The sequence below is a fragment of the Scardinius erythrophthalmus genome (genome assembly GCF_964197995.2).
Source record: "Scardinius erythrophthalmus genome assembly, chromosome: 18".
Classification (NCBI taxonomy): Eukaryota; Metazoa; Chordata; class Actinopteri; order Cypriniformes; family Leuciscidae; genus Scardinius; species Scardinius erythrophthalmus.
This window is the reverse complement of record NC_138238.1, coordinates 19817410-19836362: the sequence shown is the minus strand read 5'-3', so window position 1 is coordinate 19836362 and position 18953 is coordinate 19817410. Positions and strand designations below refer to the sequence as shown.

At 41.4% G+C, this 18953-nt stretch overlaps 1 protein-coding gene across 1 annotated transcript in view; it reads left to right on the top strand.

Moving 5' to 3' along the window:
- lrp2b (low density lipoprotein receptor-related protein 2b) overlaps positions 1-16527 on the top strand; it is a gene marked incomplete at its 5' end in the record, with an annotated part of 68581 nt that extends 52054 nt beyond the window's left edge. Inside the window, 12 exons of the mRNA XM_081391943.1 lie at positions 928-1056; positions 1305-1525; positions 2379-2561; positions 3751-3870; positions 4083-4170; positions 4267-4331; positions 4458-4605; positions 5474-5540; positions 6329-6460; positions 7341-7454; positions 14886-14948; positions 16174-16527. Of these exons, the coding sequence (XP_081248069.1) occupies positions 928-1056; positions 1305-1525; positions 2379-2561; positions 3751-3870; positions 4083-4170; positions 4267-4331; positions 4458-4605; positions 5474-5540; positions 6329-6460; positions 7341-7454; positions 14886-14948; positions 16174-16215 (1372 nt within the window). The 3' untranslated portion in view covers positions 16216-16527. The remainder of the gene's footprint in view (positions 1-927; positions 1057-1304; positions 1526-2378; positions 2562-3750; positions 3871-4082; positions 4171-4266; positions 4332-4457; positions 4606-5473; positions 5541-6328; positions 6461-7340; positions 7455-14885; positions 14949-16173) is intronic.
- Positions 16528-18953: the final 2426 nt, after the last annotated feature.

The window sequence follows — 18953 nt, the reverse complement described above, 5'->3', positions numbered from 1 at the left end:
AAAGCAGCTTTACAGTGATAATAGGAAATTAATGCAACAAAGATTGTTTTGGCTGTACAGCAGCTCTAGAAGAAAATCATTATCCAGTTTAAGTAAGTTTTTGATTGATTCATTTTCGTTGTAAAAATCACTAATTATTAACTAAGGGGCCGCTTACATGACTATGTTTACAACTGAAAACAGAACACTTTTAATGTGTTCTGGCCATTCATTTACACGACAATGGTGTTCTGGTGGCCTGAGAACGCAAACTTTGAAGTCAAGTCAAGTCATCTTCATTTATATAGCGCTTTTAACAATGTAGTTTTTTCTGCGGAAACTTCAAAAACGCGAACCAGTGAGAACGGCGATGGCGTGCACATGTGTATTACGAGTTCAGTCTATAGGTATGTGCGTTTGAATATATGTGCGCAGGAGTGTAGTCCTTCCCTACAAATCATCCCTCAACATACTACTTGTCTGGCCTTAAAATTATTAAGGCCAAATAGGTTGAAATAGGCTTCAAACTGCAAGTTTTTGAAAACGAGTTGTGAAAATGATACCGTTATCATTTCCGTGTAAACTTCAAAAACGTGAATCTGTGAAAACAGTGACGGCATGCACATGCATATTACGTGTTTAGTCTATAGGCATGCACGAATGCATATGTGCACAGATGCATAGTCTTTCTTTACAAAGTGACATTGCCAAATTGATAACAGGTTATTAGAATAATATAAGTACAGTATAAAAACATTTATATACATAATAAGTGCATTGTATCAAATTATTAATTTAAATGTTCTTTACAATAATATTTGTTAAAATATTCTAAATATTCAAACTCTGCCCTGAAGCTGAATGAAATTGAGCAATAACTAATAGTTTGGGCAACACCAGTTGATGAATCAGTCTGTAACAACTCATGAACTTTTTAAATTCTTGTAGGAATTTGTATTGGGCTGATGCACAGCTCAAACGTCTAGAGGTGGTCATGTTGGATGGGCGTTACAGGAAGCATCTGATTAAGACTGACCTGGAAGAACCCACTTCTGTGGCCGTGAACCCTCGTTTGGGGTGAGATTTGCTTCCTGTTTGCTTGTGGTCTGTTTAAAGGGACAGTAAACCCCACAGTAAAAATATTCTGTTATCATTTACTCACCCTCATGTTATTCATGTTAACCTCATGTAAGTCCACATGCTGTCATTTTTTCTCTGGTTTATTTTATTCTTGTTAAATCTCCAAAACTACTTAACTACTATTTCTTCAAGCTCGCCATTTAAATGCCAATGTTTGAATTTTGTTTTGTCATGCTGTGGTGCAGCATGCTTTACTGGATTGACAATGGCAACACGGCCCGTATCGAAGGCTCCTGGTTGGATGGTCAAGAGAGAAGGGTTCTGGTGGATAGTGCTTTGGGTTGGCCTACAGGCCTGTCTATCGACTTTACAAACAGTGACAGAATCTATTGGTCAGATGCAAAGGAGAGTCGCATTGAGTCTATCCTGCCAGATGGACAGAACAGACAAACTTCGGTTTTCATAGGTAAGGGTTTGACTGATTCAACAATCAATTGTCATAAGTAGAAACCGCTAGATATTAATAAACTCCTTGTGAAATAAAAGTACACTTAATTGTCTTAAATGTGCACTTGTAGCATACCTCAAATCTTAAAAGTACATTTTAAAAAACTGTACTTGCAGATAATACTATTCAAATACAAGGACACTCAAGTCTACTTGAAGAGAGTACACTTTCATAACTGTTTCTTACCACACTTAAGTACAATTTTCAAAAAGAGCACTTTGTAATGTCAAATTAAAAGTACATTTTAAATTGTTTTAATGACTTTTTTCATGCTTTAAACTTATTTTGATGTGCTGACTGACATACTAAAGCACATGTAGCACAAGTACTTTCACTAAAATAATTTTAGCTGTAATCGATTTTACATTTAAAATGAATATATTTTAAATGTAATCAATTGCACTTTCATCATTACAAATGTGTAATTATAAATATATTAAAATAAATGTAATTTCTATTTCATGTCATTTTAATTTACCATAAATACACTTAAATACATTTTATAAATACACATAAGTACACTTTTACCATTTAATAAAATAGAAGTAATTATGAAATTACATATAATGATATACTTATGTGGAAAAAAAACTCTAAATTTGCATTTAATATCAATTCAAACTATATTTTAATTTAATTGCACTTTTATTAATTAACATGCAATTAAGTGTCAGAAAACATTAATTTCAGTTGAGTATATTATTTAAAGTATATTATTTCTGTAATAAGTACTCTTTTTAAAAGTATGCTAAGGTGTACTTCTTTTTTACAAGGGACATTCATGTCTCCTACCACGTTTCTTTCCTCTCAGATGTAAGAAACCCTTTCAGTGTGAATGTGTTTGAGGACCATGTGTACTGGAGCACGCAGGAGAAGGGTGAAGTGTTCCGACAGGACAAGTTTGGCAAAGGCACTAAAACCAGACTCCTAATAGCGGGACCTTGGCTCACCCAGGTCAATGTCTACCAGCAGCAGAAATACAACTCTATAACCCGTAAGTAACCTCAGTAAAGTGAGATTTGCATGATGATCTATTTATAAATCCAGTCTGTGGTTAAACTTTAGCTAACTTTTATTGCGCTAATAAAATGTTATAATGGTAATTTTGTTGGAAGTCACTTGTCTTAAAGGGGTCATATAATGCCATTTTTGTACAAGCTAATATGATTCTTTAGGGTCTAAATTAAAAGTTTGTAATATACTTTAATTAAAAATTCTCATTAGTATTGTAAGAAAACACTAATTTTACCTGGTCAAAAACAGCTCTGTTTTCAGCACGCCGTTTCAGTGCATGTGTCTTTAAATGATAATGAGCTTTGCTCACCCCGCCCCTCTGTTCTGTGCGTACACCGTTTGTAACACAATAACCACGCGTTGTTCATTATAAACGTGGGACTATGAATTATATTGAGAACGTCGTACATAGAAAACATGCTGTAATGTACCCTGAGTGTAAACCTTAGATGCATTCATCGTGAAGCCTGCAGCAAGGTTTGCAAATTTCGCAAAGATTAATATAAATACTAATATAAAGGTTAATAAAACATTACACTCACATCTTCTGGAGGTTCAGCAGTAACACGTTGGTACCGATCCGTTTTTTCTCGTTTGTAAAGCTGTCTGGTGTGAAATGATTCGCGTAAACATGAAAGCATGGACGATCGTGGGGAATCCCCGTGAGGGAATCCCCGCGTCAATCCTTTGGGCATATCGCTTCAAAAACAAAACTCAGCCACTGCATCTATAATGGCTCAGATTTAGGAACATCCAAATGACTGCTGTGTTCCTTATTACATCTAAGAACAGAACACCACAATCGCGTAGACGCCATTCTACTCCAGCATATCAACAATGGCGGACTAGTATGATGACGGCTGTCACAGCTTGCTCAGGGCGGGTCTTGTGTTGAAGCACGGCTGTCAATCACAATCGCGGGAGGGGCGTACGATCTTATGACGTCACAATATCGAACGGCTTGATTTCATAGATGGTCAAACATATAAGGAGATTAAAACAAAACCACTGGATGGATTTTAATCATGATAGGATGGTTGTGTACAGGCACTGCCAACAGACATTTCAGTGCAATCAACTTGTAAAAGTGCATGTACCATTATATGACCCCTTTAAAGTGATGTTATATAGAGAGGGTTGAATGTGTGTAAACTGTCTCACGTCCACAGTGAAGAACCCTTGTAAGGGCACATGCAGTCACCTGTGTCTGCTGAGGCCGGGAGGCTACACCTGCGCCTGCCCAGAGGGCACTAGCTTCTTCCCTGGCAGCAGTACTGACTGTGACGCAGGTGCCTTTTATAATCTTTATCTCTGTCTTTATAGTCATCACCTCATGATGTGACCATAAATTAACTCATTGTAGCTGAACACTGTTGAAACCAACAGTGCTGACGTCAATCTCTGGTTTCCAGTAATAATAAAGTATATAAGAGGGCACTTCACTTTAAATATGTCATTCCCTCACATCCGATTGTTTTTATTTTTTTGTGTGATTTGTTAGGGGTTGAGCCTGAACCCACCATGCCCCCTCCATGCCAGTGCAAGAATGGCGGAACCTGTTATTTTGATGACAATAAAGCGCTCTGCATGTAAGTTTGTGATCTAATAATAACACAAATCTATAAAAGCAGGGATTAATAAACTTATGGATGGGGTAATCCTGACTGTTAATTTGCCCCATACAGTTGCCCCTCTGAATGGAAAGGAGATTTATGTGAGACCAGTATTTATGATGTAGTCGCAAACTCAGGTAAAATTTATGGCAGTACATGATATCAGCTTTGAAGTTATTGTGCAACAACAATTCAAGCTGTCCTCTTATGCAAACAAACCACAATGACCCACATCCTTTCTGTCACTCTCTGTCCATCCACAGTTTCTATTGCTCTTGGAGTTACAGCTGTTGTGGCTCTTTTCCTGGGTTGCTTGATATATTCTGCAAAAAAGAAGGAGAAAATAATGAACACGCTGCATAACATTAATCTGTCTATTAGTGTATCCAACTTCAGTAGGCCCAGCTTCTGGTGAGGATGAAAAAAAGTGTCTAAAGATAATTAAATGCAGATATTACATATTTAAAGTGCCCCTATTATTCTTTTTCGAATATTATTTTTCTTGGCGTGTGTAATATAGCCGTTTGTGAATGTAAAAGGTCTGCAAAATGTTAAAGATCAATGTGCACAACTGATAAAGTTATTGTCTCTTAAAAGAAAGAATCGATTCTGAACTGCCGAAATGAGCCGTCAGCAATTCCAGTCTTACCTACATAATAATAATATAACAAATTTGCATAATGCCAGCCTATAGTCTTCATTGGTCCTCTGTGAACAACGTCTACTTTGACCCGCTCTCAAACACTGTAGTTGTACCCTCGGGCCCTAAATAGTTTGGTTCGTGTTAACAACATGTTAAGAAGACACAGTTAACTTTGCATGCACTTCCAAATGATGAGGAAATACATTGCACTGGAATTGATATGGAAAAAGCAATGGTATCGTTATTGTTTGTATTACTGTGTATCAAGCTCTGAGGAAGCCTCCAGAGCTGAAATTCTGGTATGGTAATAGGCGTTTAGTTTTTTTCATGCGCTGTAAGCAGTAGACCAGTAGACAAAGACTGGGCCGTCTGACCAATCAAAGCATAGTCTTATGGAAAGGAGGGGTTTAGAGAGACCAAATCTTCGAATGAACCCTTTTCAGACTCTTTGAGAAATGAGGTGATGTGCAATGTATGTATCATGAGAAAGTTGTTTTTTGACCTTTGGATGCATGTAAAACTTTTAACTTTTAAAATAGCATAATAGGGGCACTTAATACAAACTTAATTCAGTTAAATAAAGTTGCAGTATTTAACACATTAAACCTTTGGTTTGGTTTTACTTCACATAATTAGGGGTGGTAACTCTGAACATTTTAACAACCAACCGGAAAATGAAAACAGCAGTAACTTTCCTAAAGAGGTTTGTACTCGCCATGTATTTTAAACATATCCAAAGCATGTATAGTTTATTATATGTATATATATGTATATACACTAACATTCAAAAGTTTGGGGTCAATAAGATTTTTTTTATTAATACTTCTATTCAGCAAGGATGCTTTAAATGGATCAAAAGTGAGAGTAAAGACATTTATAATGTTACAATATTTTTTTCAAATAAATTATATTATTTTGAGATTTCTATTCATCAAAGATTCCTGAAAAAAAAGTCGATCACAGTTTACACAGAAATATTAAGCAGCACAACCGTTTTCAACTTTGATAATAATAATAAATTATTTTTGAGCACTAAATGTGCATACAGTATTGGAATGTTTTCTCAAGGACCATGACACTGAAGACACTGAAGACTGGAGTAATGCCTGCTGAGAATTTTAATAATTAAAAATATTTAAATTTATTTTAAAATAATATTAAAATAGAAAACAGTTATTTTAAATTGCATTAATATTTCAGAATATGGCTGTGTTTTGCTGTATTTTTGATCAAATAAATGCAGCCTTGGTTTAGGAGACTTATTTGAATAACATTAAATCCTACCAACTTTTGAACGGTAGTGTATTTTTAGATTTATATTACATGTATTATATGTTGTGGTTGAAACGGATTAAAAAAAATATTGCGATAACTATAATTGAAATATTAAAAAATGGAAATAAAAATTGACAATCAAATGGGTTTATGCTAGTTTGAGGATACTAGGTTTGTTTGCCTTGTTAATATCTCTACTTTTGCCTTTGTCACCAGGAATCCAGCACATCAGTAGAAGTGGAGAGAACAGGAAGGAGCTTTGAAAACCCAGCATACAGTGATGACACACAGGGTTCTCCTGCTGCCCCTAAAGCTGTAGCCACTGCAGTCATGAATGAGCCTGCCAAAGTATGACCTCTTCTGGCTAAAGCAGATTACTGCATGCTATCTGTATTTAGAGCAGGGTTCCTCAAAGGCTAATGCCCAGCAGAGTTTAGCTCCCACCTTCATCAAAGACACCTGAGCAAGCTATAATCAAGGTCTTCAGGATCACTAGAAAATAACATGTAGGTGAGTTTGATCAATGGTGGCAGAGAGATCTAAACAGAAAAAACACCAGCAAATTAAGAAAACGTCATCAGTTTGGCAACATGTATATGTGTTGCAAATACTCAAACCACTACCAAATACAGAAACACAATAGCTCGGAAATATTTCAAGGGGACCACAAAAAGTGACAAACCTGACTGGGACCTCTTATTGTTCAATGTCTACTAGTCAGTGGTATTGTTGATGACCAGAAAGGTGAGGTTTTTGTTTATTTTAACATCATGATTGTATGTGCGTTGTGAGAATTTGTAGAATTTGTTTCTGTATTTGGGTGTGTTGTGAGTATTTACACCACATGTGTTGTCAAACTGATTAAGATTTTTTCTATTTGCATGTGTTTTCTTCAGTTGCAGCATGTTGAGCTCTCTCTAGACCACCGTATTGATCAGGGTTTGACAAACTCTGCAGGGCAGTGGCCCTCTAGCAATGGATTTGAGGAACCTTGATTTACAGGAATCAATTCGCCAATAATGGAAATTTGGTCATCACTTACTCACACCAATTTTGTTTTGTGGAATATAAAAGGAGCATTTTTTATTTTTACAGATATTTTTGATTAACTGTCCCCTTTTCGCCCAGACTTTTGGGTGAACTATCCCTCAAATGTTGACTGAAATTGTGAATTGAATAATTCAGATGCTTTTTAGGCTCATTTTCCTTTTTTAATTCTGAGTTTCAGGAGAGTGTTGAAAACCCACTCTATGCTGCTGAGATGAGTGGTGTGACCCAGCCAATTGATGCTGCAACACCTGTCAGTGCAGATACCACACCAGTCAGCACTGAGCCTGATAAGGTTAGCCATGGTCACAGTAACCACATGATGCATGGAAATGATCTTGCTTTGTTTGGTTCTGTGATTTACTCTGACCTTTGAGAATCCAGCCGATCAGTCAGATAAAGAACATGAGCTTCTGCACTCATTTCGCTCTTGTAAACCCTACCACCCTAGCCTAAATATGATGGAAAACGTACTCGGTTACTAACGTAACCTTGGTTCTCTCTAGAGAGGGAACGAGTACTGCGTAAGAACTTACGCTTGGGGGAAAGTCTCTTTCCGTGAGATATTGAAGCCAAAAATTATCCTTAATTTTTATATAATGCAAAACGCGTTGCAGCAGCATACAGACATAGGCGAGGCAGCTTGCGCGCCTATTGGCTGCTCTGCGGCAACTGCAGCAGCCTATTGAGAGAGGCCGTCTTGACGCCTTGACCAATTGGGGTGCTTCGCGCAATTTGCATAGCGTCCCGCCGAAATAGGCGTGGCCTAGGGCTATAAATATAGCGTCGAGAGGCTGGTTCACTGGTTTTCATCGCCGGAGCGAACCAGAGCGAACTGCAGGCACGGCAAGTATACGCAGTACTAGTTCCCTCTCTAGAGAGAACCGAGGTTACGTTAGTAACCGAGTACGTTCTCTTACGAGAGGTTCTCTCGTACTGCGTAAGAACTTACGCTTGGGGAACACAATGTAAAACGCCGTGCGTGCTGAGATCCAATACCAAAGTCCCAAGGGCATGTGCCCGGGGCCCATATGGTACATGATCATCAGGGACTCACAGAGAGCCCAGGAAGAGAGGCTAAAGCATCATTCCTGAATAGGTAGCATCCCATCAGGGAGCATTAAAATAATAGTGTTCCACACAGTCAGGGCAAAGTTTTGGCCTGATCTGATGAAAATTATGGGTCTTACAGTTGCCCTCAGGGCTGTATGATCGATCCGTGAGCATTGCTCGAACGGTTTCCAGTATCTGAGCCGACCTCGGGGCAGATAGTACTGGCTTATTAGACCGACAACAGCTTAGCTTGCAAAGCGGGAACTTCCAGGTTATAAAACCTGATAAATGTAGACGGGGAGGCCCAGCCTGCCGCCATACAGATATCATGTAAAGAAATCCCACTGGACCAAGCTCACGAAGAGGCCATGCCTCTTGTGGAGTGCGCTCTGACACCTAATGGGCACTGTAGGCCCTTAGAGATGTATGCCAGCGCTATGGCATCCACTATCCATCTGGATAGAGTCTGTTTCGTTACGGCTAGCCCCTTAGAGCGTCCGTAGAACGAAACGAATAGCTGCTCTGTCTGTCTGAAGGCAGACGAGCGAGACACATAAGCTCTTAATGCCCTAACCGGGCAGAGCAAAGCGGCGTCCTTCTCCTCCTCAGGGACCGGTAAGGCCGACAGGGAAATGACCTGGGACCTGAACGGTGTGTTGAGGGATTTAGGAACATACCCGTGTCTCGGTTTGAGCCTGACAATGGAGTCATTTGGCCCAAACTCCATACATGTCGCGCTTACTGAAAGCGCTTGTAAGTCCCCCACACGCTTAACTGAAGCGAGAGCCAAAAGAAACGCTGTCTTGAAGGACAAGTGTTTGATATCCACAGATTGGATTCGCTCAAATGGGGCACCTTTCATGGCCTCCAAGACCGTGGAAAGGTCCCATATGGGAACTGAAGGGGGTCTGGGAGGGTTTAACCTCTTTGCTCCTCTTAGGAAGCGAATGACCAGATCGTTCTTCCCGAGTGACTGGCTTAGCGTTGGTTTAACAAATGCCGCTATAGCCGCCACATAGACCTTGAGCGTGGAAGGGGTTCTGCCCTTTTCCAGAAGCTCTTGTAGGAAGGAAAGAACGTTCGTCACCCCACAGTCCTCGGGCGACACGCCACGGGCTGTGCACCAGCTAGAAAACACAGACCATTTTGAGGAATAGAGCCGTCTCGTAGAGGGAGCTCTAGCCTGCGTGATCGTGTTTAGCACTCCCGAGGAGAGGTGAGCGGGTACCCATTGATGGCCCATACATGTAGGGCCCAAAGCTCCGGGCGAGGATGCCAAATCGAGCCCTTGGCCTGGGTGAGGAGGTCTCTCCTCAGAGGTATCGGCCATGGGGCAGAGCTCGCTAGTTGCATCAGAACTGGGAACCAGACCTGGTTTTTCCAGAACGGAGCTACTAGTAGCACCGAGCATCCACTTTCCCTGATCCGCTCTATTACCTGAGGTATGAGCGTAATGGGGGGAAAGGCATAGAGCGGGCAGCGGGGCCATACGTGAGCCAGCGCGTTCCTGCTCTTGGAGAAGTATATCGGGCAGTGAGCGTTTTCTTGAGACGCAAACAGGTCTACTTCCGCTTTGCCGAACTTCTTCCACAGCAATTGGACTGTCTGTGGGTGTAGGGACCATTCTCCTGCCGGAACGTTGTTCCTGGACAGTCTGTCTGGTCCCAAATTCAAGTGGCTGGGCACATGAGCTGCTCTCAGTGAGCGCAAATCGTGCTGGGCCCAAACCAGGAGGTGTTCCGTCAGCCTGTGAAGGGTTTGGGATCTGAGGCCTTCCTGGTGATTTATAAAGGCCACCACCGCCATGTTGTCCGAACGGACTAGAACGTGGTGTCCTGCTATCTGGGGACTGCCATCATTTTCAAGCAGCTGATGTGTAGAAGCTTTTCTCGTTCTGACCATAGGCCAAAGAACGGTCTGCCCTTTCAGAGCTGAAATGCATTTCTGATTGACCTTGAGGCGAAAAAGACCGGAAGTCCACGCTCGGCGCGGCACACGCGCTTGCAGCCAGAACTGAAGTGGGCGCATCCGAAGGAGGCCCAGCTGAAGTACTGGCGATGCTGTGGCCATGAGGCTCAGCATCCTTTGAAATTGTTTGAGCGGGACCATAGAGCCGCGGCGGAAGCTTTCCATCATGCGCTGAACGGCCAGTGTGCGTTGTGGCGATAACTGAGCTGTCATTGACAGCGAGTTCAGGTCTGTGCCCAGAAAGGATATACGAGTTCTTCGCCCAATTGACTGTGAGACCTAATTTCTCGAGGTGCTCGAGCAAAATGGTCATGTGTTCTATGAGCTCTGTACGAGACTGAGCCAGAACTAGCCAATCGTCCAAGTAGTTCAAAACTCGCAATCCCCGAATTTTCAGGGGAGCGAGGGCCACGTCCATGCACTTCGTGGATGTAAGGGGTGCTAAGGACAGGCCGAACGGTAGGACTGTATACTGATATGACTGGCCCTCGAAGGCGGATCTCAAAAATCGCCCGTGACGAGACGCTATTTGTATCTGGAAATACGCGTCTTTCAGATCTGTCGACGCAAACCAGTCCCCCTGGCGAATTTGCGAGAGGATTTGACTGGTCGTGATCATTCTGAACGGGCGCTTTGAAAGCGCTTTGTTCAGCCGTCTTAGATCTAAAATGGGTCTGAGACCCCCGTCTTTCTTTGGTGCCAGGAAATATCTGCTGTACAGGCCCCCTTCGCTCTGAGCTAGAGATAGGGGTTCTATGGCCCCTTTGCTCAGTAGTTTCGCTATTTCGGCTCGAAGTAGATGAGCTACTTACGTTTTTACCGTAGTTTCGACTCGCGCCTCGCAGCGGCGAGGGCGTCGAGCAAACTGTAGCGAATAGCCTCTTTTTATAATGTTCAGCACCCATTCTGACACCCCGGGAGCTGTGCCCGTGCATTCGCATGAATAGCTAGGGGTTGAATGAAGTTTGCGCTCTGGCCGTGACAGTGTGGCGGCTGAAAAGCTTCTATGTGCTGAAACATAGGTGCCATGTTTGCGGCAGACGAGGCGGGGGGCGCGCTGATGACAGCAGGCAGCCTGCCCGCGCTCAACTCTGGTACAGCGAGTAGCTGAGAGAAGGCGAGCGGGCGAGACCCTTCGGGGTTTGACATGTCTGTGAGTGCATGTGGGCACGCTATAGCGGGCACATGGGAAGCACTGAACACAACCTGGGTCTGTGACCGTGTGTGTTTTGGTTTCGTTTTTACAGAAACCGGGAGACATGCAGTGTGCAGTGTATGTGGACACTGGGCTGTGGGCACATTCACTACATTTAATGCGCAATCGACCTGAGTCGATTTTATGAGCGCGAGCTCTGTGTGAAGAGCTGTGTTTGTGTGTAGGAATGAGCACGTTATAGTGGGCATTGGTTCTACACTCGTAACACCATCGGCCGTGGCCGGACTGTGAGTGCATGTGAGCGCGACACAGCGGGCACATGAGAAGCACTGAACACACCTTTGGTCTGTGACCGTATGTGTTTTGGTTTCGTATTTACAGAAACCGGAAGACATGCAGTGTATGTGAGCACTGAGTTGTGGGCACATTCACTACTTTTAATGCGCAATCGACCTGAGTCGATTTTACGAGCGCAAGCTCTGTGCGATGAGCTGTGTTTGTGTGTAGGAATGAGCACGAGGTAGTGGGCATTTTTTTCTACACTCATAACACCATCGGCCGTGGCCAGAATACCAGGAAATACACTCTTTGAGGGATACATCTGGGTTGCCGTTGAAACGGCGTTTGTAAGCAGGCAAGCGGGCAGTGTTACCGACTTGTTTACTGCTAAATAAGCTGGAACAGTCACATTTTCTGGAACTGAGCGAGCTGGTAGTTTTTGTGGAAGTCTGACCGCAGCGAGACTTGAACACCGTCGTTTTCCTAGAACGGCTAGGACGACTTTGAGGCTCGTTGCCGCTGTGAGGCGGCGGCGGGCGGTGGCTGCGGCTGTGAGCTTCGAGCAGACGGCTGTTTAGAGCGACCTGTCGCGGAGCTAGCGCGCTTTGGCAGGAAATGCTAACCACAGGTGTCTCTCAGCAACAGTGAGAGAGGCCATAATCCGCCCTATGGCCCGTGCAGCAGATTTAGTAGCGCGAAGAGCGAGGTCTGTAGCGCTTCTCAAATCTGAAATGCTTACAGCTTCCAGTCCTTCCTCATCGAGTTTGCAGAGAAGGTTGGCTTGGAAAACCTGTAGCGTGGCCATTGTGTGCAACGCAGCTGCAACCTGTCCAGCGGCGGTGTAAGCGCGGCCGTGCAGAAACTGAAGTGGTGCGGCAGGCTTTAGAGGGGAGCGCAGTCTTAGCGCGCTGTCCAGTGGAGGGCGGGCAAAGATAAGCAGCTACAGCTTCCTCTTACTGCAGGAAGAGAGTGGTATCCTCTGTTTTTAGCATCATCGACAACGGAGAATGCTGCAGAAACAGAAGTTTTCACTCTGGCTGAAAAGGGTGCAGACCAGGATTTCGCGAGTTCTTCGTGAAGCTTCAGGAAGAAACAGCGCGGGTCTAGACGGTGTTAGCAACACGGCCCCTTTAAGGAAAACAGCCATCCAGTGTGCTGGCTCTAAGGGTGCCGAGCACTCGAGGCCGAGGCTCTCAACGGCCTGAGAGAGCAGACGCGTCAGCTCTGACTCAATATTAGCCCGTTTCCCAGACGACTCACGAGCAGGGGGTGCGAGATCAACAGAGCTCGACCAATCCTCACTGCCTGACGCTAGGATAGAGCAGCTGTCCTCCTCTGTAAATGCCACATCATCAGGCTCATCCGCGACGGAAACGGCGGCAGACATCGGCCGTTGTCCGGGGGTGATAGACTCGTGAAGCAGGCGGCGAAGCTGGCGGGCGAACCGGCGAGCTCGTCTCAGTAGGAGGAGGTTCAGAGCCTCGCTGAGCGCGGCGCTTACAGCGCGGCAGCGCAGCGGGCTGGGGTGCAGCCTCTGAAAATGTGCCATGCAAGTCCTTAGAGTCGTCATAGGCAACAGCTCGTAATGAGGGCATCCGGCGTCAGCGAGCGCGAGAGCTGCGTGATCTTAGAGTGCGAGACATCTTGAAAAAGACGCTCAGCTCTTCTAGAGAGAAAGGGGTGTGATCCGTGGGGCGAAAACACACTAGCAGTAAAGGATATAGTGCACCGGATAGCGCAGCAGGAATGTCAGCAGAAGGTGGCGCGGCCAGCGGCTTCGATGCAGACTCGTCCCGCTGAAAAGCTTCTTCAGACGGCGCGGCTTCTCTCAGGATCCAGCGATGCGTGAGCTCCGCTTGAAGAGATGAAAATCAGTGAACCGCTATATTTATAGCCCTAGGCCACGCCTATTTCGGCGGGACGCTATGCAAATGGGCGCGAAGCACCCCCATTGGTCAAGGCGTCAAGAGGGCCTCTCTCGATAGGCTGCTGCAGTTGCCACAGAGCAGCCAATTGGCGCGCAAGCTGCCTAGCCTATGTCTGTATGCTGCTGCAACGCGTTTTGCATTATATAAAAATTAAGGATAATTTTTGGCTTCAATATCTCACGGAAAGAGACTTTCCCCCAAACGTAAGTTCTTACGCAGTACGAGAGAACCTCTCGTAAGAGAACTTTTTTTGCTGAAGGAAATAGCAGGTTTTACAAGAGCAGCAAATAAATTAGGGTTGTAATGGTACACAAACTGGTTGTTTGGTATGTACCTCAGTTTTAAAGTCATACTTCGGTTCAGCAGCGATAAAAACAAAACATAAAATTTCTTCTATTTTTCTTTCCAACAAACTATGACTTTTCCAATAAACTATGTCTTAAAATAAAAACTGTCTGTTGGTACTGCGTCTAATGGCTGCAATACACACTTCTTACTGCAGTTTATGGTGCTGTTGTAAATGGTGGAAGACATTTTAAGTCCTTCCACTTTTAGATGCAATACATGTTAGAAAAATGCATATTTTAGTCAGAATTAATACGCATGCACGTTCCGGCACTCGTTCAGTGAAGGATGAGCCTTTATGCAAAATGGAAATGCTTGAATTTCTAACATTAACATTCTAACACTTTTTTCTAAGGAAAAAAGGTCTCAAATGTATTAAACAACACACAACTGACAAACGGACAAGCCACTTTAGTTTAGAGTTAGTTTGAAGCTCTTAATATAAAGCATGTCTCATGTTTAGGACAGTGTCTTTTTAAGTTGCGTTTGCAACATCAAAGTATACCGATATTAATGGAATAAAATTGTGTACAAAGTATATCAATATAAGCAATAAAACATTTTTGGTATAACTATGTGTACCGTTACACCCCAAAAATAAATGGTGAAAAAGTTTTAAGAAGATTTGGTTTCAGCCTTGTTAAGGGGGGAAATTCTTGGGGTTTAAAACAAACTCTATCCAAAATGTTTGAGGAATATCAATATAGTGCTGCCGTGCAAACACTGTAGCAAAAAAAATGCCCTAAACACACCCACACACCAGGAGTTATTCTGAAGATGTGACAGGAAGAAAGATAAAGAGTATGTGGGAGAAGAGGACACAGAGGAGTTAGAGAGACATCAATAAAAAACAGCACAAACCCACAGGCGACCTTCATACCTCACAGCATGCTAGCGCAGATAGATCTGTGTTTTGGTCGAAACTGTTATTGCAGTCAGTTCTGAGCGTGTCTGTCATTTAAGCTGTGTCTTTATTTCTTGTCCCTCCTTTACACAGGCTAATAATTCACAGTTACAGCACGAGGTGGATATGGATATGTTCGACAACCCCGTGTATATGGTGAGATAAATGTAAAGAGAGCTAAAGATTGAATGTGTTCAATGAGGGAATGTGTACAGGTTGGAGGTAAATACTATGACTAGGTGTAATGTGGTTCTGGCTCACTGATGGAGGCACACGGCCCTGTTGACATCTTCTCTCTCCTTATGCTGCTAAAAGCAGGAAGCTGAATGCTGTAATACAGTGAAAGCTATAACAGTGGGGAGGGGCTCATTTTAACAGCTTGTGAAGGCATGTCAAGGCCTCTTGGGGAAGAAAAATTTCCCTCACTGGTGAAGACAGCAAATAAAGGAAGAGAAAGACCTTGAAAATCTCCTTTTTGAAATGACTGAGTGATTGAGAGAGAGGCAATCTTCTATTCTGTGTTTAGGCACACTGTAGGCATAAAGGAAATTATCTTCCCTGAATAGAGCATAATAGGACATATTGCATTTGATAATCTGAAATTATGTATTTGCATATATAGTATAAATGTTGTATATTAGAATATTATATTAAAATTATTATAATTGTAATATTGTATTAAATATATGATAATAAATATATAATAATTTTGTGTAATTAATAAATATTTTATATTTATACCATATACAAAATATATGATATTATTACATATATAATCTTAATATCATATATATTTTGTATATGGTATAAATATATATGAATTACAAAATATTTAATTAAAAAACATAATAGTAAATTAATTAATTATTTATCTAAATATGATACTTTTGGGTCATATTTTAACCGCTATCAGAGCATTCTCATTCTTATATTTTGTGGTATTTAAGTGTGAATATACTGCACCATTTAGCGAGTGAGGCATGGACTGTCATTATCTCATCTCAAATTAGCTCAAAATACATAATTTGAAATAGACTAATGAAAGGTCCTGGCCTGCCTCTCAGATGCTTAAAATATGGCTGTGACATAGATCTAGCTCTGATTTGCTCCGTCGAGGCCTGCGAGGAGATTGATTTCTGTAAATGCAGATTAATTTTCTTTATGCTCAGTTCCCACTCACTTATCATTCCCTTCATCTACCTATCTACATTATTTCCCCACCTCAGCAGAAACGAAAGGCACCTAATGGCTTGGTAGATAATGATATATAGTGATTCAAGTATAAATTGAGACTACCTCTTCTAAATGTGCAGGACAAATTGACCAAAATTGTGTAAATTTGAAGAAAGGCACCTGATACACATTTCTTGTGTTTTGGCAGGATGCAACACACACACACATTCAGGGAGAATCTACAATCTGAAGACAATTTGAGATCATCTTACAGGATCGGCTCTCAGTCACTTCAGCAGCTAAGACGTATGGCTGGTAAATCATGCTGCGGTGTACTATCCATCCATCAACATCCCGTAAACTGTGAATAGTTTTGTTGATTGTTCTTTTAAGTATATTTTTATAGATACTACAGATTTCTGTAAATTGGTGCAGTGATTATCTTTAATTTAAATACCAACTCTTTGAATGGTTTCATGTAGTTTTCAGTGTGTGTATGATCAATTGTTATGTTGCCTGTTCTCACTTTAATAATAAAGTGTAATTATGTCTTGCAAAATGGATTTGGGTCAGTTTTTGTTTACTCCTAAATTTAATCCAAAAATAATCATTAAAAAAATCGAATTGTGCCTGGCAATTACACTGTGCCATTCAAAAGTTAGGGGTAGGTAATATGTATTTGAAAGTCTCTTATTCTCACTAAGGCTGCATTTATTTGATCAAAAATACAGTAAAAACAATTATATTGTGAAATATTTGAATATAATTTAAAGTGCCATTTATTCCTGACAGCAAAGATCAATGCCATTGGTCCAGTCTTTAGTGTCATTCAGAAATCATTCTAATATACTGAATTGGTGCTCAAGAAACATCTCGTTATTATCCATCTTGAAAACGGTTGTACTTTATAATACTTTTGTGTAAACAGTGATGCATCTTTTTTCAGGATTAATTGATGAATAGAAAGTTCAAAAGAACAGCATTAAGTTGAACTATAAAAATTAACAATGTAAAAGCCTATACAGTCACTTTTAATCAAATTAGCAAATTGTCCTTGCTGAACATTTGTTACAAAAATGGCTTTGCTATTATCCATATCTAAATGCCAGATATGATCTAATAAAAAGATTGAGAAAGAAAGTTACGACCCAGATCCCCATGAGTCTAACAAATAATCTAATATAATAATCCTCTTGTTTTTGTTGCTATTGTATCCTTTTGTCCATGTATAGCTGTGAGCACATGCTATTGAAAAGTTATGAGCAGTGGTGTACCTGTACCAAGTATCTGAGTAAATGTAATGTTACTGTACCTAAGTATCTTTTTGGCTACTTTGTACTGTACTGAGAATCAAATGTATTAGTAACTTTCACTCTATACTTGACTACATTTTTGAGTAAGTATTTTGTACTCTAAACTCCAATACATTCATGATGAGTAATGCAATTAATGGTTACATTTTGCATGTCACCTTACTTTTTCTGCAGCAGTTTATTTCTATATTTACATTTAATCATTTAGCAGACACTTTTATCCAAAGCGACTTACAAATGAGGAGAGCAATAGAAGCAGTTAAACTAACAATAGGACAACAGTATGTACTGTAAGTGCTGTGACCCTTCCCAGTTTAGTCTAACGCAGTATATGTAAAATAAATATGTTTTCTAAATAAATAGATATTGAGTAGAAGAGAAAATAAAGTGTTCATTCCAGGTCATTTCATCAGCATGGAGGTAAAGGTAAAGGTCAAGTCAGGTCAAGTCATCTTCATTTATATAGCGCTTTTAACAATGTAGATTGTTCCAAAGCAGCTTTACATTGATAATAGGAAATTAAAGTAACAGAGATTGTTTTGGCTTTATAGCAGCTCTAGAATAAAGTTATTGTCCAGCTAAAGTTAGTTTTGATTGATTCACTTCCGTCGCAATGATCATTAGTTATTAACTTGGGGGACACTAACTTGACACCGTTTTAACAGAAAACTCTTAAGTTCTTTCTTGCGCAAACTTCAAAACCGTGAACCTGCGAGAACGCAGATGGTGTGCACATGCACAACATGAGTTCAGTCCATAAGTATGCGCGTTTGAATGTATGTGCGCAGGCATGTAGTCCTTCCCTACATATCAACCATCAACAAACCACCTGTCTGGCCTTACAATTTATAATACAGAATTTTTATCGCTTCCGCGTAGCCGCGAACCGGAATTATCCCGACAACGCTTTATCTGAAGGGTGGTGGGGGGGGGGGGTGGTGGGGGGGGGGGGGGGGGGGGGGTATGTGTTATGTGTATGCTAGGTCAAATAGATGTGAAGGACTATAATGCGTTAAGAGCTCGCTCAAGTACTGCGGAGCTAAACCATTTAGTGCTTTGTAATCAGCAATATTTAAAAATGTATACAATGTTTAATAGGGAGCCAATGCAGTGTTGAGAGAGCTGGGCTAATATGGTCATACTTTCTGGTTCTGATAAGAACTCGAGCTGCTGCTGATTTTTGGACCAGTTGTAGTTTGTTTATTAAGCGTGCAGGGCAACCACCCATAATGTGTTTGTTTATTAAGCGTGCAGGGCAACCACCCATAATGTATGTATGTATGTATGTATATATATATATATATATATGAACTTATAATTTATATATAAATAAATTAACTAAATTAATAACTTTTTTTACAACAAAAATGAAACATCACTGAACTTACTTAAGCTGGACTGTGATGCCATTTTCTTCTGGAAACAAACTTTGTTGCATTATTTTCCTGTTATCTCTGTAAAGCTGCTTTGAAACAATCTGTATTGTAAAAAGTGCTATATAAATAAATGTGACTTGACTTGACTTGACTTGGCAGTATCCTCTGGTGTGATCCAAGTCTCAGTCAGGGCCAATAGGCTGAGACCTGAATGACTAGAATTAGATGTAATGAAATCAGCTTTGTTCACAGCAGGCTGGCAATTCCAGAGACCAATAGGAAAAGAGAGTAATGTACTA